Genomic DNA, 19958 nt, shown 5'->3' on the forward strand with positions numbered 1-19958 from the left:
ACAAGAGTCCCCAGGCTTCTAAGGCAGAAGCTGGGATGAGGAGACCCCTGGACATCCCTTCTTACCTTCACTCAGATACAGTGGTGATGGCCTGCTCTCTGCCAGGTGCTGTGCTGGGGAGGAGGATGGAGTGACACAGCCCCACCCTCACAGGGTCCCAAGTCAGCGTAGGTGGGGTGTAAGTCTTCCCACTTCTAAGTAGATTTCTGTATTAGGTAGGGGAACTGTAGATGCCAAACAGGCAACCACTGAAACCTCAGTGGCTTAACAGTAGACATTCTGGCTCACACGGCAGCCCATGGCGTGTTCAGTGGACAGCCTTCCGCAAGGTGGTTCTGGGACCCAGGCCCCTTCTGTGCTGTGGCTTCAAGGTCAACACAGAGGGAAGAGGGAACGTGAGGTGTTGGACCGGCTGTTCATGGCTCAGGCCTGGAGGGACCATCCATCGCTTGTGTCCACCTGCCATTGGCCAGACTAGGCAATGGCCCCACCTAGTGGCAAGGAAAGGGGGGGGATGTTATAGTCCCCAGCCGCAGCCCCTCTCTAGTAACCGTTTCTGGCCTGGAAGGGGTGTGGGGATCTTTGGACACTGGCCATCCTTGCCTCCAGGTCACTAAGTCCTCCTGCTACCCACGTCTCCTGCTTCAAGTCTGCCTTCAGTCTCTCTCTCATCCTCCTTCCTGGAATCCTGGGGAACAGGTGGCTAGTGCTGACCTGTACAAAAACTAAACACATCCAAGGCCATCTTGAGTCTTCTGTCCCACCTCTTACAAAACAGGGGCCTCCCTCCCTGCCCTCAAGAGCATCCACCCTCGGCAAGCCCATGTTTCTAGGGAGCTCAGAGTAATAACCTGACTGAACGTTAACCAGGCGCTCAGCCCTGCTCTAAGTGCTCTGACCAGCGTCATCACCACGCCGTGAGGCAGGTGCTAGCCTTATATTATCCCCATTTTCCAGATGAGGACACGGAGGCTTAGAAGAGGTTAAGTCACTTGACTGAGGACATGCAGAGCCTGCACTTCTGACTCCGGAGCCAAAACTTTCTCCTATAAAGCCAGGCAGAGCTGTGCACTGCCCCCTGTCCCTGCGGTGGGCACGCTGACCTTTCAGCACCTACCCAGCCGGGGACTCCATCTGCACCCCGGGGCCTTTAATAATGACACAGACATTTTCGTGCTACCTTAACACGGCTCCTTCAGCTCCAAAGGTGTAAGCGTTTTCCTCTGAGCGCCTTGGTCAAATTAGCAAGGGCCGCTCCACAAAGGTGGCCTTAATTGGATCTAATTTCCCAGACAGGAAGAGCCATCTATCATGCCGACAAGTTCATGTTTAAAACTTTTTAGAGATTAATTTTGTCCTCGCCCGGCCAATTAATTGACACCACCCCAGCGAGGAGCGTGGCTCAGCGGGCAGACCTTTGCCAGGCTTTTGTTCCTGGCCTTAGCTCCTGCCCTGGTCCCCACCCCCAGCTCCCTTCTTGGTCCTGCATAGGCCAGAGGCCAGGCCAGTGTGGCAAGAAAGGACATGTGAGAGTGGCAGGGTCCTGAGGACCACAGGTCCAGCTCCCTTATTTTACCATAGAGGGAACCAAGCACAGAGAAGTTAAGTAACCTGCCCCAGGTCACACAGCTCAGGCAATGGGTTAAGAACGTGGATAACACATAGTCCCTGCCCTCAGAGATCTCTCATGACCCTCTGGAAGGCAACGAGCATTTTCCGAGAAAATGTGGGGAACTTCACCTGCAGTTATTTAATCCTTACCACAGCTCTGAATCAAAGGCATACTGGGTTCTCTTGGCCAGATGAGAAAACTGTGGCTCAAAGAAACTAACTTGCCCAAAGCCAGGCATCTAGAAAGGGCCAGCATCAGAACTCAGAGCTGAGTTTCACTGTCCTCAAAGCATCGGCTCTTTCCCATGGCCCATGTGAGATGGTAGATGGCCTGGCCCCCATTATGTCCCAGAGCTGGCCTGTACTGGCTCATACCTGCTCTTTAGAGTCCACTGTATATATCTTTGCCCAAGTCCATGTTCAATGCCATTGAGTGGGTAGCTTAAAATGGGTCCCGCTGGCAATATTTATAACCAGGGAAATCAGCAAATGCCATTTTTTTTCCGTTGGGGAGCCAGTTGTCAAACACTTAACTGTCACACCGCTACCAGGTGACGTCCATATTTTAGTCATACCAAAATACAAGGAAAAGCCAAAAACAGGCTGATAGAGGTAATGGTCTATTTTAAATGCTTATCTTTTTAAAAAAAAATAGCTTATTTATACACTGAAAAAAAATGCAAGGCCCTGTAATTAGGTTACACACAGGGTAATTGAGGAAATTCTTTTCTAACTATTAAATCTCAATGCACTGTAGGTTGAGCTGTCCAGAATGAGTCACCAGTTGGAACATGTGTGAGGCCCATGGTGTATTTCAGTCCTGTTGCTATATTTCTGTGACCATATGACTAAGCAGTGCCAGGTGCCATTCAAAGTTTTCCATGGAGTTCCCCTCATGGCTCAGTGGTTAATGAATCTGACTAGGAACCATGAGGTTGCAGGTTTGGTCCCTGGCCTTGCTCAGTGGGTTAAGGATCTGGTGTTGCCATGAGCTGTGGTGTCGGTCGCAGAGGCAGCTCAGATCCTGCATTGCTGTGGCTGTGGCGAAGGCCAGTGGCTACAGCTCCGATTAGACCCCTAGCCTGGAACCTCCATATGCCGCGGGTACGGCCATAGAAAAGATAAAAAGACGAAAAACAAAAAAGTTTTCCATGATGCTAACTGAATTAATCCTATAACAGCCCCTAAGAGTAGGCTATATTGTTGTTCCTTTTTAACCACCTGAGGAAACTGAGGCACGGGGGACTTAAGTAACTAGTTCCAGAGTTCCCGTCGTAGCACAACGGAAATGAATCTGACCAGAAACCATGAGGTTGCAGGTTCAATCCCTGGCCTCGCTCAGTGGGTTAAGGATCTAGTGTTGCCATGACCTGTGGTGTAGGTCGCAGACATGGCTCAGATCTGGTGTGGCTGTGGCCGGCAGCTGTAGCTCCTATTGGACCCCTAGCCTGGGAACTTCCATATGCCATGGGAGCGGCCCTAAGAAAGGGGGGGAGGGCAAATAGTTCCAAGTGATAAAGCCAGAGAGATGATGTTAAGAGTCTGAGAAGTCCTTTGTGACTGAGCTTGAGGCCAAATGGCCCTTCTGCTATTTTCCAGCCTCTAACCCCATAGTCAGCCTAAATTTTCCCACATCTGAAAATACCTCCTCCTCCAAAAATAATTCCTCCAATGGGGTTACATCGCCCAGCTCTGGGATTCTGTTCCCAAAACCGCTCCCCACCCCCACACCCCATGCACACACCTGCTGCCAGGTCCCTTGATCTTTCAAGTGTCTCTTTTACACCTTTGCAGTTTCCTCCTCCCTCATTCTCTCCCTGGCCCACCCAAACTCTCTCACCACCCCTCTCCCCTGCAGGTGAAATTACCACCACCTCCCTGCTTGACCGTGAGACCAAGTCTGAGTACATCCTCATCGTCCGGGCAGTGGATGGGGGCGTGGGCCACAACCAGAAAACCGGCATCGCCACTGTGAGTGCCCGCCCCTCTCGTACCCCAAGCTCCCCACTTGCCAGCCGGGCTGCTGCCCCCAGCTCATCTTCAGCTTACACCTCTTAGGCCTCTTGTGTCCTGAGCAGTGTGCAGCCTTGTGAGAGCAGAGGTAGGGTGGCAGGTACCAGTTCATTGGTGACCAAGGTGAGCCCTGGGGCCTCCACAGTGGTGGGAAGAAAGGCACTCCTGCCTGGGACATGGGGACACTTGGGAGGAATAAGCATTCTCTCCTCTGCCCTCAGAGCCCAGCTGGGCAGATGGTATGGGCCCCTCCTTGCCTTGGCACCTGCTAAGAACGGAGCAGGTATTCTTGCCAGGAAGAGCATCCCAGAGCAAGATGCAGGGCCCTTGAGGGTTCCTGAGGGCCTGTTACCACCCCACCCTTACCTTTGCAGTACCAAGCAATGATGCCCGGGTTTCCCTGACCACTAAGATCAGAGTCCAACCCAGGGCCTTGGTGCCTCCAGGAGTAGGAAGCTAGAGAAGACCATTTGAGGGTCCTAACTGAGCCCTTAGCTGCAGAAAAAAGTTGGAGGAGAAGAAGCCAAAAGAGCAGCCAACAGTTCCCCCTAGCCACTCCCCTCCTCCTCCTCCACTTTCTTGCTTTCCCTTGGGAGCCCTCTCCTGCCCTCTCAGCCCTCACCCGACCTAAAACAGCCCAGCCCCATCCTACCCAGGCAGAGGGGCTGGGGTTACTGCCATTAGCCAGAAAAACCCCAGTCACCTATGTGGTCATGGGAGGCACCTGCTAATAGGACTCAGGGCTCTATAAACAATTTACCTGCATGACAGGTGAGCAGAGAAATTGCTTGGCTTGTAGCTGAAACTGACAGGGGAAGATCTAGGAATTCTATCAGATTCCCCACCTCAAACCTCCTCCACCCTGAGGGTCTTGGCTCCCATCAGTCCTTGAAAGCCCAGGCCCTGCGCTCAAAGTCTGTGGAGCGGGTGGAATTCATGTCAAGATGCACCAAGGCCAGCACAGCTAGGTGTGTCCCACAGCGCCCCTTGTGGCTTTGCAGGTGAACATCACCCTCCTGGACATCAATGACAACCACCCCACCTGGAAGGACGCTCCCTACTACATCAACCTGGTGGAGATGACCCCTCCGGACTCCGACGTGACCACGGTGAGTGGTGGCGGGAAGCGGAGCTGCCAGGCTGCCCTTTGAGGGGCGTTTGTCATTCCCACGTGAGCCTTATGGGCCTGCCAACACTGGGCTGATGGATTTAATGTTTCCCCCTGAGCCAGCTCTTAGAGGAGAGTTCCAGAAGGTCTCTTGCATGGTGAAAGGTAGTCACAGGTAGGGGAAAATCCTCACACAGTCCTCGGGGACAGTGAGCTCCAGGCTTTGTCAAAAGCAGCACAGGCAGCCCTGAGAACAGTGCCAGAGGAGCTAGGGCTGGTCCAGCTATAGCCGCCCTTGCCCTGAGACTCCAGGATCCTGGCCACCCCCTCAGGAGAGCCCCTGGCCTCCCCTGGCAAGGCTCAGATCCCTCCCTTGAACCACACAAGCTTCAGCTCTGCCCTCAGTGCCTTCCTTCGCCTCTTCTGTCACTGCAGCCATTGGCCTCTGTCACCTGGCCCAGGGCTGCCCCAGCAGGGGCTTCAGAGTTGACTCAGGGATTTTCCTGACTTGGAATGTTCCCAGTCTATGTGGGTTCCTGTGTGTGCTGTGTGCATGGAGGTGACACTGGGTGGGGAGCAGGAGACACACTAAAGCCTCAGGGCATCCAGAAGGGAGAGCAGCATCCTGGGGGAGCTGAGGAAAACCACAGTCAAGCACCCCACTCCATCTGCTCTGCTCTGGCCCTTTTATGAGGCCTTCTTTTCTCCTATATCTGTACCCCATTTGGTCTCATTCGGGGAGGCTTCTCCCCAAACGTCCAACCCCACAGCCACTAGCCAGTCTTATGATGGACATGAATCTGACAGATCATGACAACCTCATTTACTGAACGTCTGGGACGTGCCAGGGTCTGTGCTGGGCACGTCTCATGAATCCTCTCTTCCTCATAGTGACTCACGTGGCAGATGGAGTCCTTGCTTCCTCTGTACAATGGAGGAAATGGAGATTCAGTGTTCGTGGGGTTTGTCTGAGGTCCCAGAGCTAGTAAGATAATAGGAGATAGTGTTAGGATGCAAACCCAGGTCTGTCTGACTTTAAACCACCTGCCCTTTAGCCCTCTGCTGGCTCAGGGGTGCTCTGACAGGTGGCCCAGATCCTGAGAAACTGAAGAACTCGAGTGGGATGGGAGAAGCTTTCATATCCAGCTTTCTAGGGAGGCTGCCCCACCCTCCCTGAATTCAAGCAACCTTGGGCTGGTGATGCCAAGCCTCCCCGCCCCTCAGCAACCACAGTCTGTAGTGACAAGGTCCACGTGGTCTAGATGGGAGAGGATGTCAACCTGGAAGGAAGAACAGAGAGAAAGGAATGGCCATCGCACCTGTCCTGTTTTCCTTTGTGCATGTTCAAGATCCAAATGGCTCTCAACTGGTGCTTAAATCCCTCTCCAGGATTCCAGTAGAGAGGGGATGAGGGATCTGGAATCTTTATTTTCTCAAAGCCCCTGGGTTGGGGGGGATTCCTTCCAACTTAGAGCCAGATTCCCAAAGACCATTTCTACTGAGCTCTCTAGGGCCACAGATCCGATGGGCGCTCTCTGCTGCCACCTCGTGGGCACTAGGGCTCTAGACTAGGACAGCCTCACTTGCCAGGAAACCGCCACAAACCTTCAGTGAGCACCTGCTGTGCACTAGGCCCCATCATTGGCAGGTATAAGAAGCAGCAACTTTCTCCTCTGACTTCAGGGAATGTCCTGTCACTCTTCTGCTCAGACTCACCTCTGGTTCCCATCTCACACTGTGTGAAAGCCAGAGTCCTTGGTGGACCTGCCTGGCCCACAGGATCTGCCCCACCTTCACTCTGGGGAGCTGGACACATGAACCCATCCCTCAGGACAGAGTGGACGTGGCTGTTCCCCCTGCCAGCTTGGGGAAGCCACAGGGCTGGGGTGCTCCAGCTTCTGAGTGAACTCATGGTAATGTTTGAGACCTGGGGGGAAAGAAGTTAATGACTCAGAAGTTCAAAAAGAGCAGAATCAGAATTAAAACATGTCCTGGTAAACATCTGCCAAATATGACAACATTAGAAGTTATGAAATTCAGTGTGTGTAAGAATTTCATTGTACTTGAGGACAAATTGTGGCTTTGATTTTCCAGAATTCTGGAGAATTTTCCAGAATTCTCCAGAATTCCCAGTTATGTGTGATGATTGCCAGGACACCAGAAATCAAGAAGCCTATACATTAATCAAGTTTGTCATAGCAAAATAATTTCAAATGGAATCAGCATAAAAATTCTTTCATATTATATAGCCATGAAATGTATGTATGTGTATATAAGTGGATTTATTTTAATACCTGGTGGGGGTGGGGGGTCCCTGGGACCTTCTAAGGCCTCACAATGGCCCTGGGTGAGGTAGGGGCTGTGGCTGAGGTGCAAGTAAGGTCAGTTCGGGGGAGGGAAGAGCTAACCCAGAGGTGACGTCAAGGAGGAGGTGATATTTGAATGGAAAGTGGCCCACTGCCTGACTCACCTCCCACCCCCTCTTCTCACACCGACCACACACCCTTCTCACACCCTCAAAACACACACCCCGGCCGCCCTTCAGTTTCCCGAACCTGCTGAATTCTCTCCCACCTTGGAGCCTCCATGCAAGCGCTTTCCACCCTTCAGGGTGCTCTGCTTCCTCTGCTCCCCACCCCTGCTCTTCTCCTCTGTACCAGTTTAAAATGCCACCTCTGCAAAGAGCCCTCCCTGACTCCCCTGCCTAAAGCAGGTATGGCTTCCCTCTATAGACTCTAGACAGTGGGACTCAAGCTGGCTCCACAATCTGTGGTGATCTGTTAGGTTGCTTACTTCTTAGGAGGCAGTCTATAGCTGGGTGATTAAGAGGGCGGCCTCTGGTACCAAAATGTCTAGGCTCTAATCCCAGCCATCCCACTTACTAGCTGTGTGACCTCAAGCAACTTACTTAACCTTTCTGTGCTCCAACCTTCTCAAGTAGAAAATGGGGACCAAGTCTCTACCTGAAAAGAGTCGTAGTCATATTTAATGAGCCAAAACACACAAAGTAGACTGGCATACAGTGAGTGGTCAGCAAATGATTGCAGTTGTCACTGTCAATGGCCTCTGCTGCTAGAATCACATCTGTCTTGTCCATGGTTGAGTCCCAGTGCCTAGCAGAGGGCCAGGCACATTGAAAGTGTTTGGTACTTGTGAATGAGAGCTGCTGACGGACTCACTTGCCTTTCTTCCCCACCCTACCTGGCCCCCAGTCTGCCAGGCCAGGTGGAGTCTTCTTTATCAGGGGGAGACCAGGGTGTGTGACCCGGGACTATGGTCCCTGGAGTCTGAGGCACAGAGTGGTTCCAGGGATTTCAGAGTGGTGTGCAGAGGAGCATGCGTCACATTCGGGTGCCCCTGGAGCCGGCTGGGCGTGTGTCTGTGTGCACATGGGCACTGCTGGCATTCACCCACGCAAGTATGAGCTGGCGGAGTGGCCGTTCTCTGTTTGCAAGTGAAATTTTGGCCAACCTCTCGCTCCCGGATCCTGCAGCCTCCTTCAAGGACCTGGCTGATGGGCATTGATTTAGAGCCTTTCAAAGCCCTCCAGCAAAATAAAGGAGAGGGGAGAGGGAGAGAATTATTCCCCGTCAGGCCAGGAGAAAAATGACGAGCGTGAAATGGGAAATAAATGAGGGGAGAGTGGTGAGATTCCTCACAATCGCCCAGCGGGGAGCTGGCGAGAGGGGTCCCAGCCCATCTTCCTCTCCGGGGGCTCCCACCCCATCCTGTGACCAGGGAGTAGACCACGGGGCCAGAGGTCAGTACCCGGCCATGGTCACTTGGAAGCAGCTAGACCAGGCCCCCTTGGGCACTCGGGTGAGGAGAGGTCTCTTGGCATGTTCAGCAACAGGCTGCTGGCCTGGAACGGGGGGCAGGGTTAACTGCTCTGTACCTCAGTTTTCCCATCCAGAAAAATGGGGATAAAAACCCTCTCCCTTCTCTAACTCAAGAGAAGCGTTGGAGAAACATAGAGCTGGTGGCTCTCCTCCATCCAGCCTGAAGGGATGCCAGGAGAGCCAACGAGGACTATCTCCTGCTGTCCCCATATAGGGGTGATTGGGCACCCATTACGGAGGCTGGGGAAGTGGAGCACCAAGCCCATAGCCCTGTGAGGGCTCCTTGGGGCTGGAAGATTGCACCCCACCCCCCTGTCACCCACTGGCACAGCAAGGCTGGGAAGGGAGGAGGCCGCCTGAGCAACTGGGGTGAGTGAGCCAGAGGGTTCAGGAGCGGCTCGGGTGCAGCGCCAACATTGGGTCCCAGGGCAGATGAGAGCCCTCGGCAGGACAGCCCATCTGTCTGTTCTGGTCTGGTGGCCCCTGAGACACCTCCAGCTGGGGATTAAGCCAGAGGAGGGACAGATTCTGCTGCCAAAGCACAAAAGGCCCCACATCAAGTAAGATGAAGGAGCTGACGAGGCCAGGCTGTCATCGCTGAGTGTCCTGGAGTTAAGAATGACACCGTCCTGATGTGGCCCCTGGGACTGCGGACACCAACTCCCATTGATCTGTTCCCCTTTGGTGCTGCAGTGGCTCCTGTAGCACAGGGTGAGGGTGGCCTGAGAGGTGGGTACCACTGCTGTCCTGGGACACTGGGAGACCTCCAGGGCAAGAGCCGGGTGGGCTCCAAGGCTAATGCTGTGTGACACTAAGTCTGGCCCATGCCTCTCTGAGCTCTGCTTTCCCCTCCTGGGAGGTAGATGGCTAGAGACATTTCCTGCAGAGCAGGGGATTGGCGGGCATGGGGACCTGGGGGAGAACAGGCTGTGGGGTTGTTGCCCTGGGTTAGGTCAGCCCTTCCTGGGGTGGGCCTTACAAGTAGCAGGGAGCTGGAAAGTTAAAGGGGCCAGAATGTCTGGGATCCCTGTCCTTCTCAGGGATGGCGTGCCTCCCCTCTAGGGAAACTCAGCCCTCTCCCTCCTCCCCCTCCCCCAGCCCCATGTCTGTCCCAACTGACTAGGACAATCCTTTCAAAGCAGGGGCTTGTCCATGACTCCCTTCCCATGCCCCGTCGTCCTTGATGTCTCAGAGACCTAATTCCTTTCACATTACCTCACAGTCCAAAGCTCCAAAGGCAAGAGAGGGTGGGATGATGAAGAACCCAGTTACCCAAATCTGGGGTTTCAATCCTTCCAGAAGACCAGCCAAGGATTTGGACTCCGCAGCCCTTCCCAGCCCCAACTCTGAGGGTCATGGGCCTAAAGGAACCTCCCTGCTCTCCCCAGAGTTCCTGAACATGTTACCCCACATGTCTGGAAAGGAAGGATGCTGGCAGTATGGCCTGCTGGAGGGACCTAGAGCCACTTCCTGGCTAGGAGACTTGGGCAGAACTCACTGTGCCTCATCTGTGAAATGGGCTTCACTATAGGTGTCCTTCTCCTAAGAATGTTGACATGGTCCCTGGAGAAAACCCGGTGTCTATGAGGTGTTGAGAGCCTCAGATACACCAGCGGGTGCTAGGCATTGCTTTTACAAATCAGAAGCTGAGGCATTAGTGGGGAAAGGGACTTACCTAGGGTCAAAACCAAGGAGTTCCCTTGTGACTCAGCAGGTTAAGGATCGTGCATCATCCCTGCAATGGCTTGGGTCACTGCCATGGCACGTGTTCAATCCCCGGCCCAGGAACTTCCATGTGCCACAGATGCAGCCCAAAAAACCCTGGAGGGTGGAGAAGCCAAGGAGCCCGGACATGCTTGCTGGTTCATCTCTGAACCTCCTGCCTGCCAATCCCTTGAGACTCCCCAGGAGGCCCACTTCCCAAGTCTGAGTGAAGATGCCTCTTGCTCTAGGCAGTGGGGTACCCGGGACCGGTGTGTGAGCTCAGACAACCCAGGCAGGCAGCCCAGGCCACAGAGACAGGCTTCCTGGACTGGACTCAGCGGAGGGGTTGGTTCCCTCCCACGCAGGTGGTGGCCCTGGACCCAGACCTGGGGGAGAACGGCACGCTGGTGTACAGCATCCAGCCGCCCAACAAATTCTACAGCCTCAACAGCAGCACCGGCAAGATCCGCACCACCCATGTCATGCTGGACCGGGAGAATCCCGACCCCGACGAGGCAGAGCTAATGCGCAAGATCGTTGTCTCTGTCACAGACTGTACGTGCCCCTCGTGCCTGGACTGTGGCCCCCGACACTCAGGGACTCAGGGATCTCCCCCAGTGGCCTGCCCTCTGGGCATCCTGGAGCCTATAGAAGAGGGCTGTGTCTTGATGACCAAGGGTGAAACGACATCCATTTCCCAGTTGTGACCCCTCCCCCGCCGCCGCCAAGAGCACCCTCAGGGGTGGAGGGGGCTGGGGGTGCAAGGCTCAGGCTGCTTCCCGGAGGGACCACTGGGATGGAAGGCCACTGAATGGCCCTTCCTGCCCCTTGTTCTCCTCCACCCCCTCTCCCTCCCCTTTCCCCTTCTCTCTCCCTGGTCCCCTCAGGTGGCACGCCCCCTCTGAGAGCCACCAGCAGTGCCACAGTGTTTGTGAACCTCTTGGACCTCAATGACAACGACCCCACCTTTCAGAACCTGCCTTTTGTGGCCGAGGTGGTTGAAGGCACCCCTGCGGGGGTCTCCATCTTCCAGGTGGGTTTTCATTTTCTGGCTGTTCCTGCTCTCTGTCATCTCCCTCACCTCATCACAACCAGCCAGCAAGGGGACAGTGGGTGCTGCTGTGCCCGGCTTCATGGCAGGCACTTGGAAGGGGCGGGGCAGGACACAGTCGGCCCAGGCTTGGAGATCCAGTGCTCTGAGAGGTAGAGAAGGAAGGCTTTCTGGAGGAAAAGGCGCTTGAGCTGAGTCTTGAAGGGCAAGCACCACGGGAGATGGATAAAGGCAGAGGGAGGGAGGCAAAGGGGGAATTCTGGGAAACCAAATCAGATCATTTCTCAGGACCTGATTGTAGAGGGCTGGCCCAAGATCCCCAGCACTTCATGCCTTTAGGTGGTTCTAGAACCACAGAAGGTCGGAAGAATGTAGCCCAGGCAGCTTGCCTCCATGGGCAGCGCCCTCTCCTATAAGCCTTAAGGCAGCTCCACACAGTGGCTGAGACTCCCTCACTTTTCAGAAACTTAAAGAAACTGCCCAAGTCCCTGTGGCCAAGAAGAAGTAGAGCCTGACCTTGAACCTGGGCCCTCTGCCTCCTGCCTCATCAGCCTTCTGGTCAGGGAGGCCCTGAAGGTGCTGGTTCAGGGGAGGTGATGCCCTAATGGGCTGTTTAGAAACAGTGGAATTAAGAGATGGACTTTGGAGTATGACCAACCCGGGTATGGACCCCAGCACCACCATCTGTGTGCTGGGTGACTTGGAGCAAACTATTTAACTGTTCTGGGCCTCGATTCTCTCACCTGTGAAATGGCCATCAGAATAGTGGCTGGGGGAGTTCCCGTGGTGGCGCAGTGGAAACGAATCTGACTAGGAACCATGAGGTTGCAGGTTCGATCCATGGCCTCGCTGAGTGAGTTTAGGATCTGTCATTGCCATGAGCTGTGGTATAGGTCGCAGACACGGCTCAGATCTGGTGTTACTGTGTCTGTGGTGTAGGCCGGCAGCTATAGCTCCGATTCGACCCCTAGCCTGGGAACCTCCATATGCCTCGGGTGCAGCCCTACGAAGACAAAAGACAAAAAATAAAATAAAACAGTGGCTGGCTGTGCTGTGGGGATTCAGTCAGACACATGTGTAAAGCAACCTGGCCTTTAGACTGCAAGATACGCATTGGCTAATGTGATTGTGATATGTCTATCGTGAGAGTTTATACCCAAGATACAGTGGGATCTGGTGGCAGAGGGCTAGTTAGCCTGATCCCATTGCAAGAAGACAGGTTATTTGTCAAAGGTGCCAGAGTGGGTAACCTTGGCCATGCCCTGTGGGCCCACTGTGCCTCTGTTTCTGTGCTTAAGGTTCCACGAGGCGTTCAGTCTCTCTCCCACAGAACATTCTCCCCAAACCCCCAGGAGGGGGAGCCGTGATCCTGGGAATAGAGCCAGTCCCTGAGGAGACGTGCCCCCAAATAGGAGTGGGGTGAGAGGGTGAATAAGCCCCCAGACCTGGTTCTCGGGGCTCACAGACAGCAGGGAAGGAAATGTCCATCAGCACAGCTTCTGAGTTCACAGAGGAACTGGCTCAGAGTTGTGAGAAGACCGTAGGAGAAGCTGGGAGCACTTGACTTGGAAACTGTCCTCAGAGAAAGAGGGCTCTGACTTGAGCTGCGCAGTTCGCCAGGTCCCCGCTACAAGCTCAACCAATAATTTCTGCTGAATGTGCAGAAACACGTTCCCCAGGGATTAGAGCCGTGTGTAGATAAATTGGAAGTAGCGAGCCCTCTATCCGGAAAAGCATTCAAACTGTGACTGGATACCATCCTAACCAGCCTGTTGGATGTAAATGAGACAGGTGACTTTGCCATTGTCTTTCAATCCCGACAGTCTTGGCTCGATCCAAAGCTCTTATTTTTACTATTATTACACCTTTTTCTCCAATGTCCTGAATCCTCTTCTGTAAAACTTTTAACATAGCAGGGTCCTGAGTCAGGATCTCGCTTATCAGGACTGGAGGTGCAAAGGGGAACAGTGTAGGGATTGGGTGGAGGTTTGCTTACACAAGGCTTCAAATAGGCTGTTGAAAATAATGATCAGGAGTTCCCAACATGGCTCAGTGGAAATGAATCCGACTAGCATGCATGAGGATGCGGGTTTGATCCCTGGCCTCGCTTCTCAGTGGGTTGGGGATCCCATATTGCTGTGAGCTGTGGTGTAGGTCACAGATGTGGCTTGGATCCCACATTGCTGTGGCCGTGACACAGGCCGGCAGCTGTAGCTCTGATTGACCCCTAGCCTGGGAACCTCCATGTGCTTCCGTGTGGCCCTAAAAAGCAAATAATAATGATGATTAAATCCTCAAGTGACTGAAAAACAAATCCTTGATAACATCTTATTTTTGTTCTTACAAATAGAAACAAAGCAAGGGGGAAGAAGGAGTCCTTTTGATGGAGCGGTCTGTGTAGTTGAGCTCCACGTAGTTGAAGGGGTCTGAGCCGGTGAAGGAAATTGCCAAGGGTCCTGAGGCAGCTGGGGTGAATATGGGAGGGCTTCCTAATGAAGAGAACAGGGTTTTGAAGGGGGAGAGGCCGTGCACCTGGACCCTTATTGTGAACCCCCCCCCCCCCGCCCGCCGCCAGCCCCGCTTGTTACATCTGGACACCTTTCAGCTCTGACATGCCACCCCCCTAAAGAGCATCTGGGAGGCTGTGTTGGGGTCAGTGGCCTGACTTGAGGCTCTGGAGGAGCTGAGCGTGGGTCAGTGGGAAAGAGGGGAAGCAGGGAGCACTCCTTGGGGGACAGATATCAGTACTGGTGTCCCCACTCCTCACACCGGTCCTCCTCTCCCTCAGGTGGTGGCCATCGACCTGGACGAGGGCCTGAATGGGCTGGTGACCTACCGCATGCAGGTGGGCATGCCCCGCCTGGACTTCCTCATCAACAGCAGCAGCGGCGTGGTGCTCACCACCGCCGAGCTGGACCGCGAGCGCATCGCTGAGTACCAGCTGCGGGTGGTGGCCAGCGACGCGGGCACGCCCACCAAGAGCTCCACCAGCACGCTCACCATCCGAGGTGAGGGCATGGCACGGGGGTGCCTCCTGCTGCACTGAGCACGTGGTGCGGGCCCAGAGCAGCGCCAGGCGGGCTGGGAGCCCATGCTCACCACTGCCGTCCAGAGTCCAGGCGAGTCCAGGTGGGTCCAGGCTGTGCTGCTAGCGGGCGCCCTCTCCAACTGGGGCCATTCCATACAGCAGAGCCTTTCTGGTCTCCACCAATTCAAAAATGTTATCAGGGCCTTCTCCCCACCTGGCCATTGCCTCAGGGTCCCAGAGCCCCAGGCAGTGGCCTGGATCCACTGCCCTGGTCCCCCTCTCTTTGATCCTGGCAGCAGCAGAGAGAGCTTGAGCAGGGGGTGGGGACCTTGGGTCACCAGCAGGCAAGGGAGGTTCAGTGCCCTTTGTCATCTTTGAAAAGACAGAGTTTCTACTGGGAGATGTAAAGGGAAGCTGTTCCATCAGTGGGAAGCGTGTGTGGGGAGCACCTGGAATCGCAATGGAAGGGCATCTCCCCAGAAAGAGAGCAGCTGGGATTCCCAAACTCCCTAAGATTCCTTATCCCCTCGGGGCCCTCTCGATAATTCCCACTGCCTCCACCCTCTATCGGGGAAGCTCTGGGTCAAGACTGTTCGTGTTTCTCATCTCCTCTGGCTGTATCTTGAATTCTTGGGACAAAACTGGGCATGGACATGAGCTGTTGCCAAAAGACCAGGAATAACCCCGGGGAAGTAAGTTCAGAGTGTACCAGGCAGGATGTGGCCTGTTCTCTAGGACAGGCACGGTCCTAACCTGGCTCATGCTGGCCTCCATGGGATGGGGGGCGGGTGATGGTTGGCTCAGCACAAACATTCACTCTCCTTAATCACGACCTGAGATGGTGAAAACTGGAGAGAGCTGAGCTTTCTCTCTCCTACTGGTCCAAGGCTTGTGGGGTCCTGGTGGCAGTTTGAAGACCCATGTCTGTGCCAATGATTGACAGGATGGATGTCCAGTCCTCCGAGAGAGGACCCCAGAGGATTTTTCTCCAAGGCTCAAGAGGAGCCATGTCATCAAATGAGCCCATCATTTCTCCCAGTGTTAGAGGAGATGGTGGGGGTGGAGGGGGGGGGCTCATTATACTCTGAAGGTCATCCTAAGCCCATCTCCCAAAGAAACAGGGCCTGGCATGCTGGGCTGAAGAAACAAGTCTTCTAGGAAAATGAGACTTTTTTAGGTGGAGGGGATCACAAAGCCAGATTTCCCTGGAACCCCATCACAAACTGAGGGCAGGAGTTCCCACTGTGGCACAGTGGGTTAAGAACCCGACATAGTCTCCATGAGGATGTGGGTTCGATCCCTGGCCTCACTTAGTGGGTTAAATACCTGGCATTGCCGTGAGCTGTGGTGTAGGTTGCTGATGCAGCTTGGATCCGGTGTCGCTACAGTTGTGGTGTAGGCTGGCAGTTGTAGCTCCAATGTGACCCTAGCCTGGAAACTTCCAAAAAAAATAAAATAAAAAACAGGGCAAGACCCCTACCCACTACTCTTGTGACTTTGGACGTGTCATTCCATTGCTCTGGGCTTCCTTGATTATATAGTGTGTCCTGTGATGGTCACCTTGTGAGGCTGATATGAGGGGCACATGTGGTCTTGCACAGGAAGCAGTAGCACGGGCTTGGTACATGGGAAGAGCTGAGAAATGGTGACGACTGTCATTCATCATCATCATCATGTCGTCATTAGGCCCATACTGGATACAGGCTCTGGGGTTTGGATGGCAAAGCAGCAGCAAGCCCTCAGGGGAACAGGGACCGTGGGAGGGTGTGGAGCTCTGGTCAGCTCTGTCCTGTCCCCAGCCACCATGGGAGCCCTCGGCTCATGACGTCATGACTGGCAGGTGTTGACTCTTGGGAAATGTGATTCCTATTGCTCTGCAGTGGGAGCCACTGCCCTGGGAGCTGGCTGTTTAGAGCAAAGGGCAGGCCCAGCACTGAGTGGTGACTCTCCCCGCAGTGCTGGATGTGAATGACGAGACACCCACCTTCTTCCCCGCCGTGTACAACGTCTCTGTGTCCGAGGACGTGCCGCGGGAGTTCCGGGTGGTCTGGCTGAACTGCACCGACCACGACGTGGGCCTCAACGCTGAGCTCAGCTACTTCATCACAGGTGCGGCCCTGCCTCCACCCCCTCCCAGATGAGCAGCCAGCCTGGGGGAGGCCAGGCGACAGGGAAAGGGGCCTGTGTCAGCCATCAGGCATTTTGCCCCTGCTGGGGCCTCCCTGAGGATTTGCTCTTGACTTTTCCCAAGGGCTTTGTACCTGCGTCTCTCTGGTCTGGCTCTTTGGGGGCCTCCTGAACCTGCTGGGGCTGATGGGGACTTACCAAGGTTTATTCCAGAGGGTGGTGGAGCCAGTGACTCCTGGGGAGAAGCCCTGCCCTCCACTCCACCCCACAGCAGTGACAGAGCAGTGACTAGAGGAATGTGGCCTTGTCCTTCCCTGGGGATCTTTCACTCTTGAGAATTTCCATCCGTTTAAAGGCAGATGGTTTAGATCGCTCTGAGTGAAGTGGTTTTAGCTCAAAAGTGTCAAGTAGCTACTACCTAGAAAGCAATGTAGAAATATCATGAGGCCATGTCCTGGCTCAACAGGAGAAAGGGAGCCATGATCGATTAGTGATGTCTGCCATGACAATAGGCTTGGTGCGCAGTGGCAAACATGCCATGTATTAGTCATTCCTGGATTAGAACAGTTTCCCAGTGTTTTCAGTCCATGACACACCTGAGAGGTGCTGGGATGCATGGCGGGGAGCAGGGCAGCCCTTTCACACCCCGCAGCTCTCCCTCAGCCCTCTTACTGACTCAGTCTTACCTTTGTCCATGGCCTGCCTGCAGCCACAGTGCACACACGCTCAGATGCACATGTGCCTGGGTACATACCAGCCTCCCTGATACCGCTCCCTCTGAGCAAAGAATCCACAGCCTGCTGCTGCCAAGGTGACCTCCCAGGCCTCTGCCCTCTCTTTTCTAGAACCTTTCCATCCTTCCCCTTCCCTAAAGGGGTGGTCCTCTCAGTCTGGTCTTCAAGACTGCTCTGGAAAAGGCTGTTATCCAAACTCCCATGTGGGGTCCAATCAGTCATGGTTGGGCCCCAGTACTACTTGTGTCTTAGTTCCTCCCCTGCCCCTTTGGAGCCAGGTTGTGTCTCTGGTGCTTCAAACACTGAGGAGTAGATACTGGAGGCTTGGGGAACTTGGGGCTTTCCCCAGGCACAAACCATGTGACCACAAGGGAGCACCTGGCAGTAGCCCCCAGGATGACTTCCTGGCACTCCAAAGTGTCCAGTTCCTGCTGACCTGAGAGCCCTCCCAGCCTGAGGTTTACTGGATTTTGATCCTGCACCTTCTGCCAGGCACTATGCAGGATAAGCTAGCCCAAACCCAGTGCAGTGGCGCCCTCTGCTGCCCAGAACACCACACTGCCTGCCTGGCTTGCAAAGACTTCAAGGCGACCCTCTCCCTTCCCACTCACCCTTCCCACGTGTCCCAGCATCAAGAAGACTCAGTAGCACCTGTCTCGTGTCCACCTGATCCTGCTCTTACTCTCTGGAGCCTCTAGGAGTCCCCATTCAGAGAGCCCAAGAAGGCTTAGCTGACCCCAAAGTCCTTGGCCACATGTAGAAGCCCCAATCCAGGTTAATCATTCAGACACTTACACCAGACGGGCAGGTGGCAGAGTGGAGGAGGACACGGCTGTGGTCCTATACCCCAAATAGGTGACCATAACCCATAACCTCACTAAAGCATCATTTTCCTTCTCTGTGAAGTAGTAATAGTACAAACAAGATGAAATGGTCAACAAACCATCTGGTAAACAGTAGGCGCTCCATGAATATTAGGTCCTTATGACTGCAGGCACCCATCATGCCCCTAAGTCCACATAGACCCTCATCAGAGACACCCCCCCCAAGAACCCCCTCCCCTGGCAGAGCTGAGTGGACAGCACCACCTTTCACCCACAAACCACCCCTGGAGTGTTCAGAAGCAAAGCTGGGTGTCATCGCCCTTTCCCTGGCCAGGAGCCCTATTTGCTCACAGGAGCTTCATTCTCTTGCCCACAGGTGGAAACGTGGACGGGAAGTTCAGCATTGGCTACCGCGATGCCACTGTGAGAACGGTGGTGAGCCTGGACCGGGAGACCACAGCCTCATACACACTCGTCCTGGAGGCCATCGGTAGGCACCAGCCCACTTGCAGCATTCATGTGGGGTGTCCTTGGCCAGAGGCTCTGCCCTGATGCCAGCAAAGAAAGGGGCAACCAGACCCTCAACACATTACAGTGCACTTGCCAGGCGTGAGGGTCAGTGTGTGGCACTACCTGGAAGATACTAAGATGGTGCGGCAGGGCCATGTGGGAGCCAGATGGAAGACCAACATGTAGACAAGTCACTGCAAAACCATGAGAACAAAGCAGAACGGGAAGAGGAATGGCCCAAGAGTAGTGGCCACAAAGGCTGGTGGAAACATGGGTAGAAGGGTGATCAAGGCCGGCTTCTTGGAGGAAGTCGCCTCTGGGAGTGCCTTTGGATTGATTGGGACTCTTGGTTGCAAATTTTAAAACAAACTGGTTTCAGCAGTGTGGGCTCACAAAACCAGTACACTCTGAGCTGGAGTTTCAGCTCTGATAGGACCGGGGGCTCAGAGGATGCCAACAGGCCTCAGTCTCTCTACATTGGCTGGCTCTGCCTCCTGTATGTTGGCTTTTCCTCTGGCTCACATAGTGACAACCATTGCTGAAGACCCAGCCTAAATCTGGATTCAAGTGCAGCAGCAGGGAGCCAGGACTTGTGTATTTCCCAGCCTCCCCTGCTGAAGCCCTCAGATGAGCTGATTAGTTCCATCTGCCCCAGCGCCTGTCCCGGAACCCCATCATTATGGCCAAGAGGGAGTGACATGTGCTGGTTAGTTGGGCCTAAGTCACTGGGGGCGGGGGAGGGGGGCCTTCAGACCCACTTGGAACCCCAGGCCTCAGAGTCAGGAAGGGAGGGTTCTCGGAGAGACCTTCAGGGTGCGGACTTGCCTAAGAAAGCAAGATGGTGCTGATGGGCATAAACAAGGCATACCCACCATCACCTTGAAGACGTCATTGGGTTTCAGTTCAGAGAGAAACCGGAAGGCATCTGAGGCCTGGACTCAGAACACGCTCTGTCTGCATGCGTGCGCAGCCGCAGTTGCCGCAGGAGACATACGCTGCGGGAGAGGGACTGTGATCAGGGCGGCGCAGCTTAAGGAGCCCCAAATGTTGAGCTGGGAGTTTGGTCTTTGGTTTCTAGGCAGCAGGGAGCCCACAAGGACTCCAGATGGGAAGAAGGGTGTGAGGAGACCCTTTGCCCGAAGTGACCCTGTGATCCTCCCTGGACCGCTCAGTTCAGTGTTGGCAGTGACCTCTCTGTGCCTTGCTCGTTCCACCAGCAGTCCCTCCCTGGCCCACCATGCCCCCTGCCCTGCTCTCCCCGCTGCCCTGTTGTCGTCCCATCCTGGGGCGGTCCCACCAGTCTCTGGAGATCCATCACCCCACCGCAGCCCGAGTCTACCCTTTGCGTGAAGCGCTGGCTCAAATGAGAAGAGGGCTTAGGCTTAGCCTTCGATGGGATCTGCCAGCTG

The 19958-nt window shown here is 54.6% G+C and overlaps 1 protein-coding gene across 6 annotated transcripts in view; it reads left to right on the forward strand.

The window, feature by feature from the left end:
- Nucleotides 1-19958, forward strand: part of CDH23 (cadherin related 23) — a 438655-nt gene that overhangs the window by 314609 nt on the left and 104088 nt on the right. For all 6 annotated transcript variants that reach the window (XM_047759777.1, XM_047759776.1, XM_047759778.1 and 3 more), the window contains 7 exons: nucleotides 3470-3582; nucleotides 4626-4733; nucleotides 10641-10830; nucleotides 11163-11308; nucleotides 14115-14334; nucleotides 16311-16463; nucleotides 18416-18529. In XM_047759777.1, the coding sequence (XP_047615733.1) occupies nucleotides 3470-3582; nucleotides 4626-4733; nucleotides 10641-10830; nucleotides 11163-11308; nucleotides 14115-14334; nucleotides 16311-16463; nucleotides 18416-18529 (1044 nt within the window). The remainder of the gene's footprint in view (nucleotides 1-3469; nucleotides 3583-4625; nucleotides 4734-10640; nucleotides 10831-11162; nucleotides 11309-14114; nucleotides 14335-16310; nucleotides 16464-18415; nucleotides 18530-19958) is intronic.

This window comes from Phacochoerus africanus, chromosome 15, assembly GCF_016906955.1.
Source record: "Phacochoerus africanus isolate WHEZ1 chromosome 15, ROS_Pafr_v1, whole genome shotgun sequence".
NCBI lineage: Eukaryota > Metazoa > Chordata > Mammalia > Artiodactyla > Suidae > Phacochoerus > Phacochoerus africanus.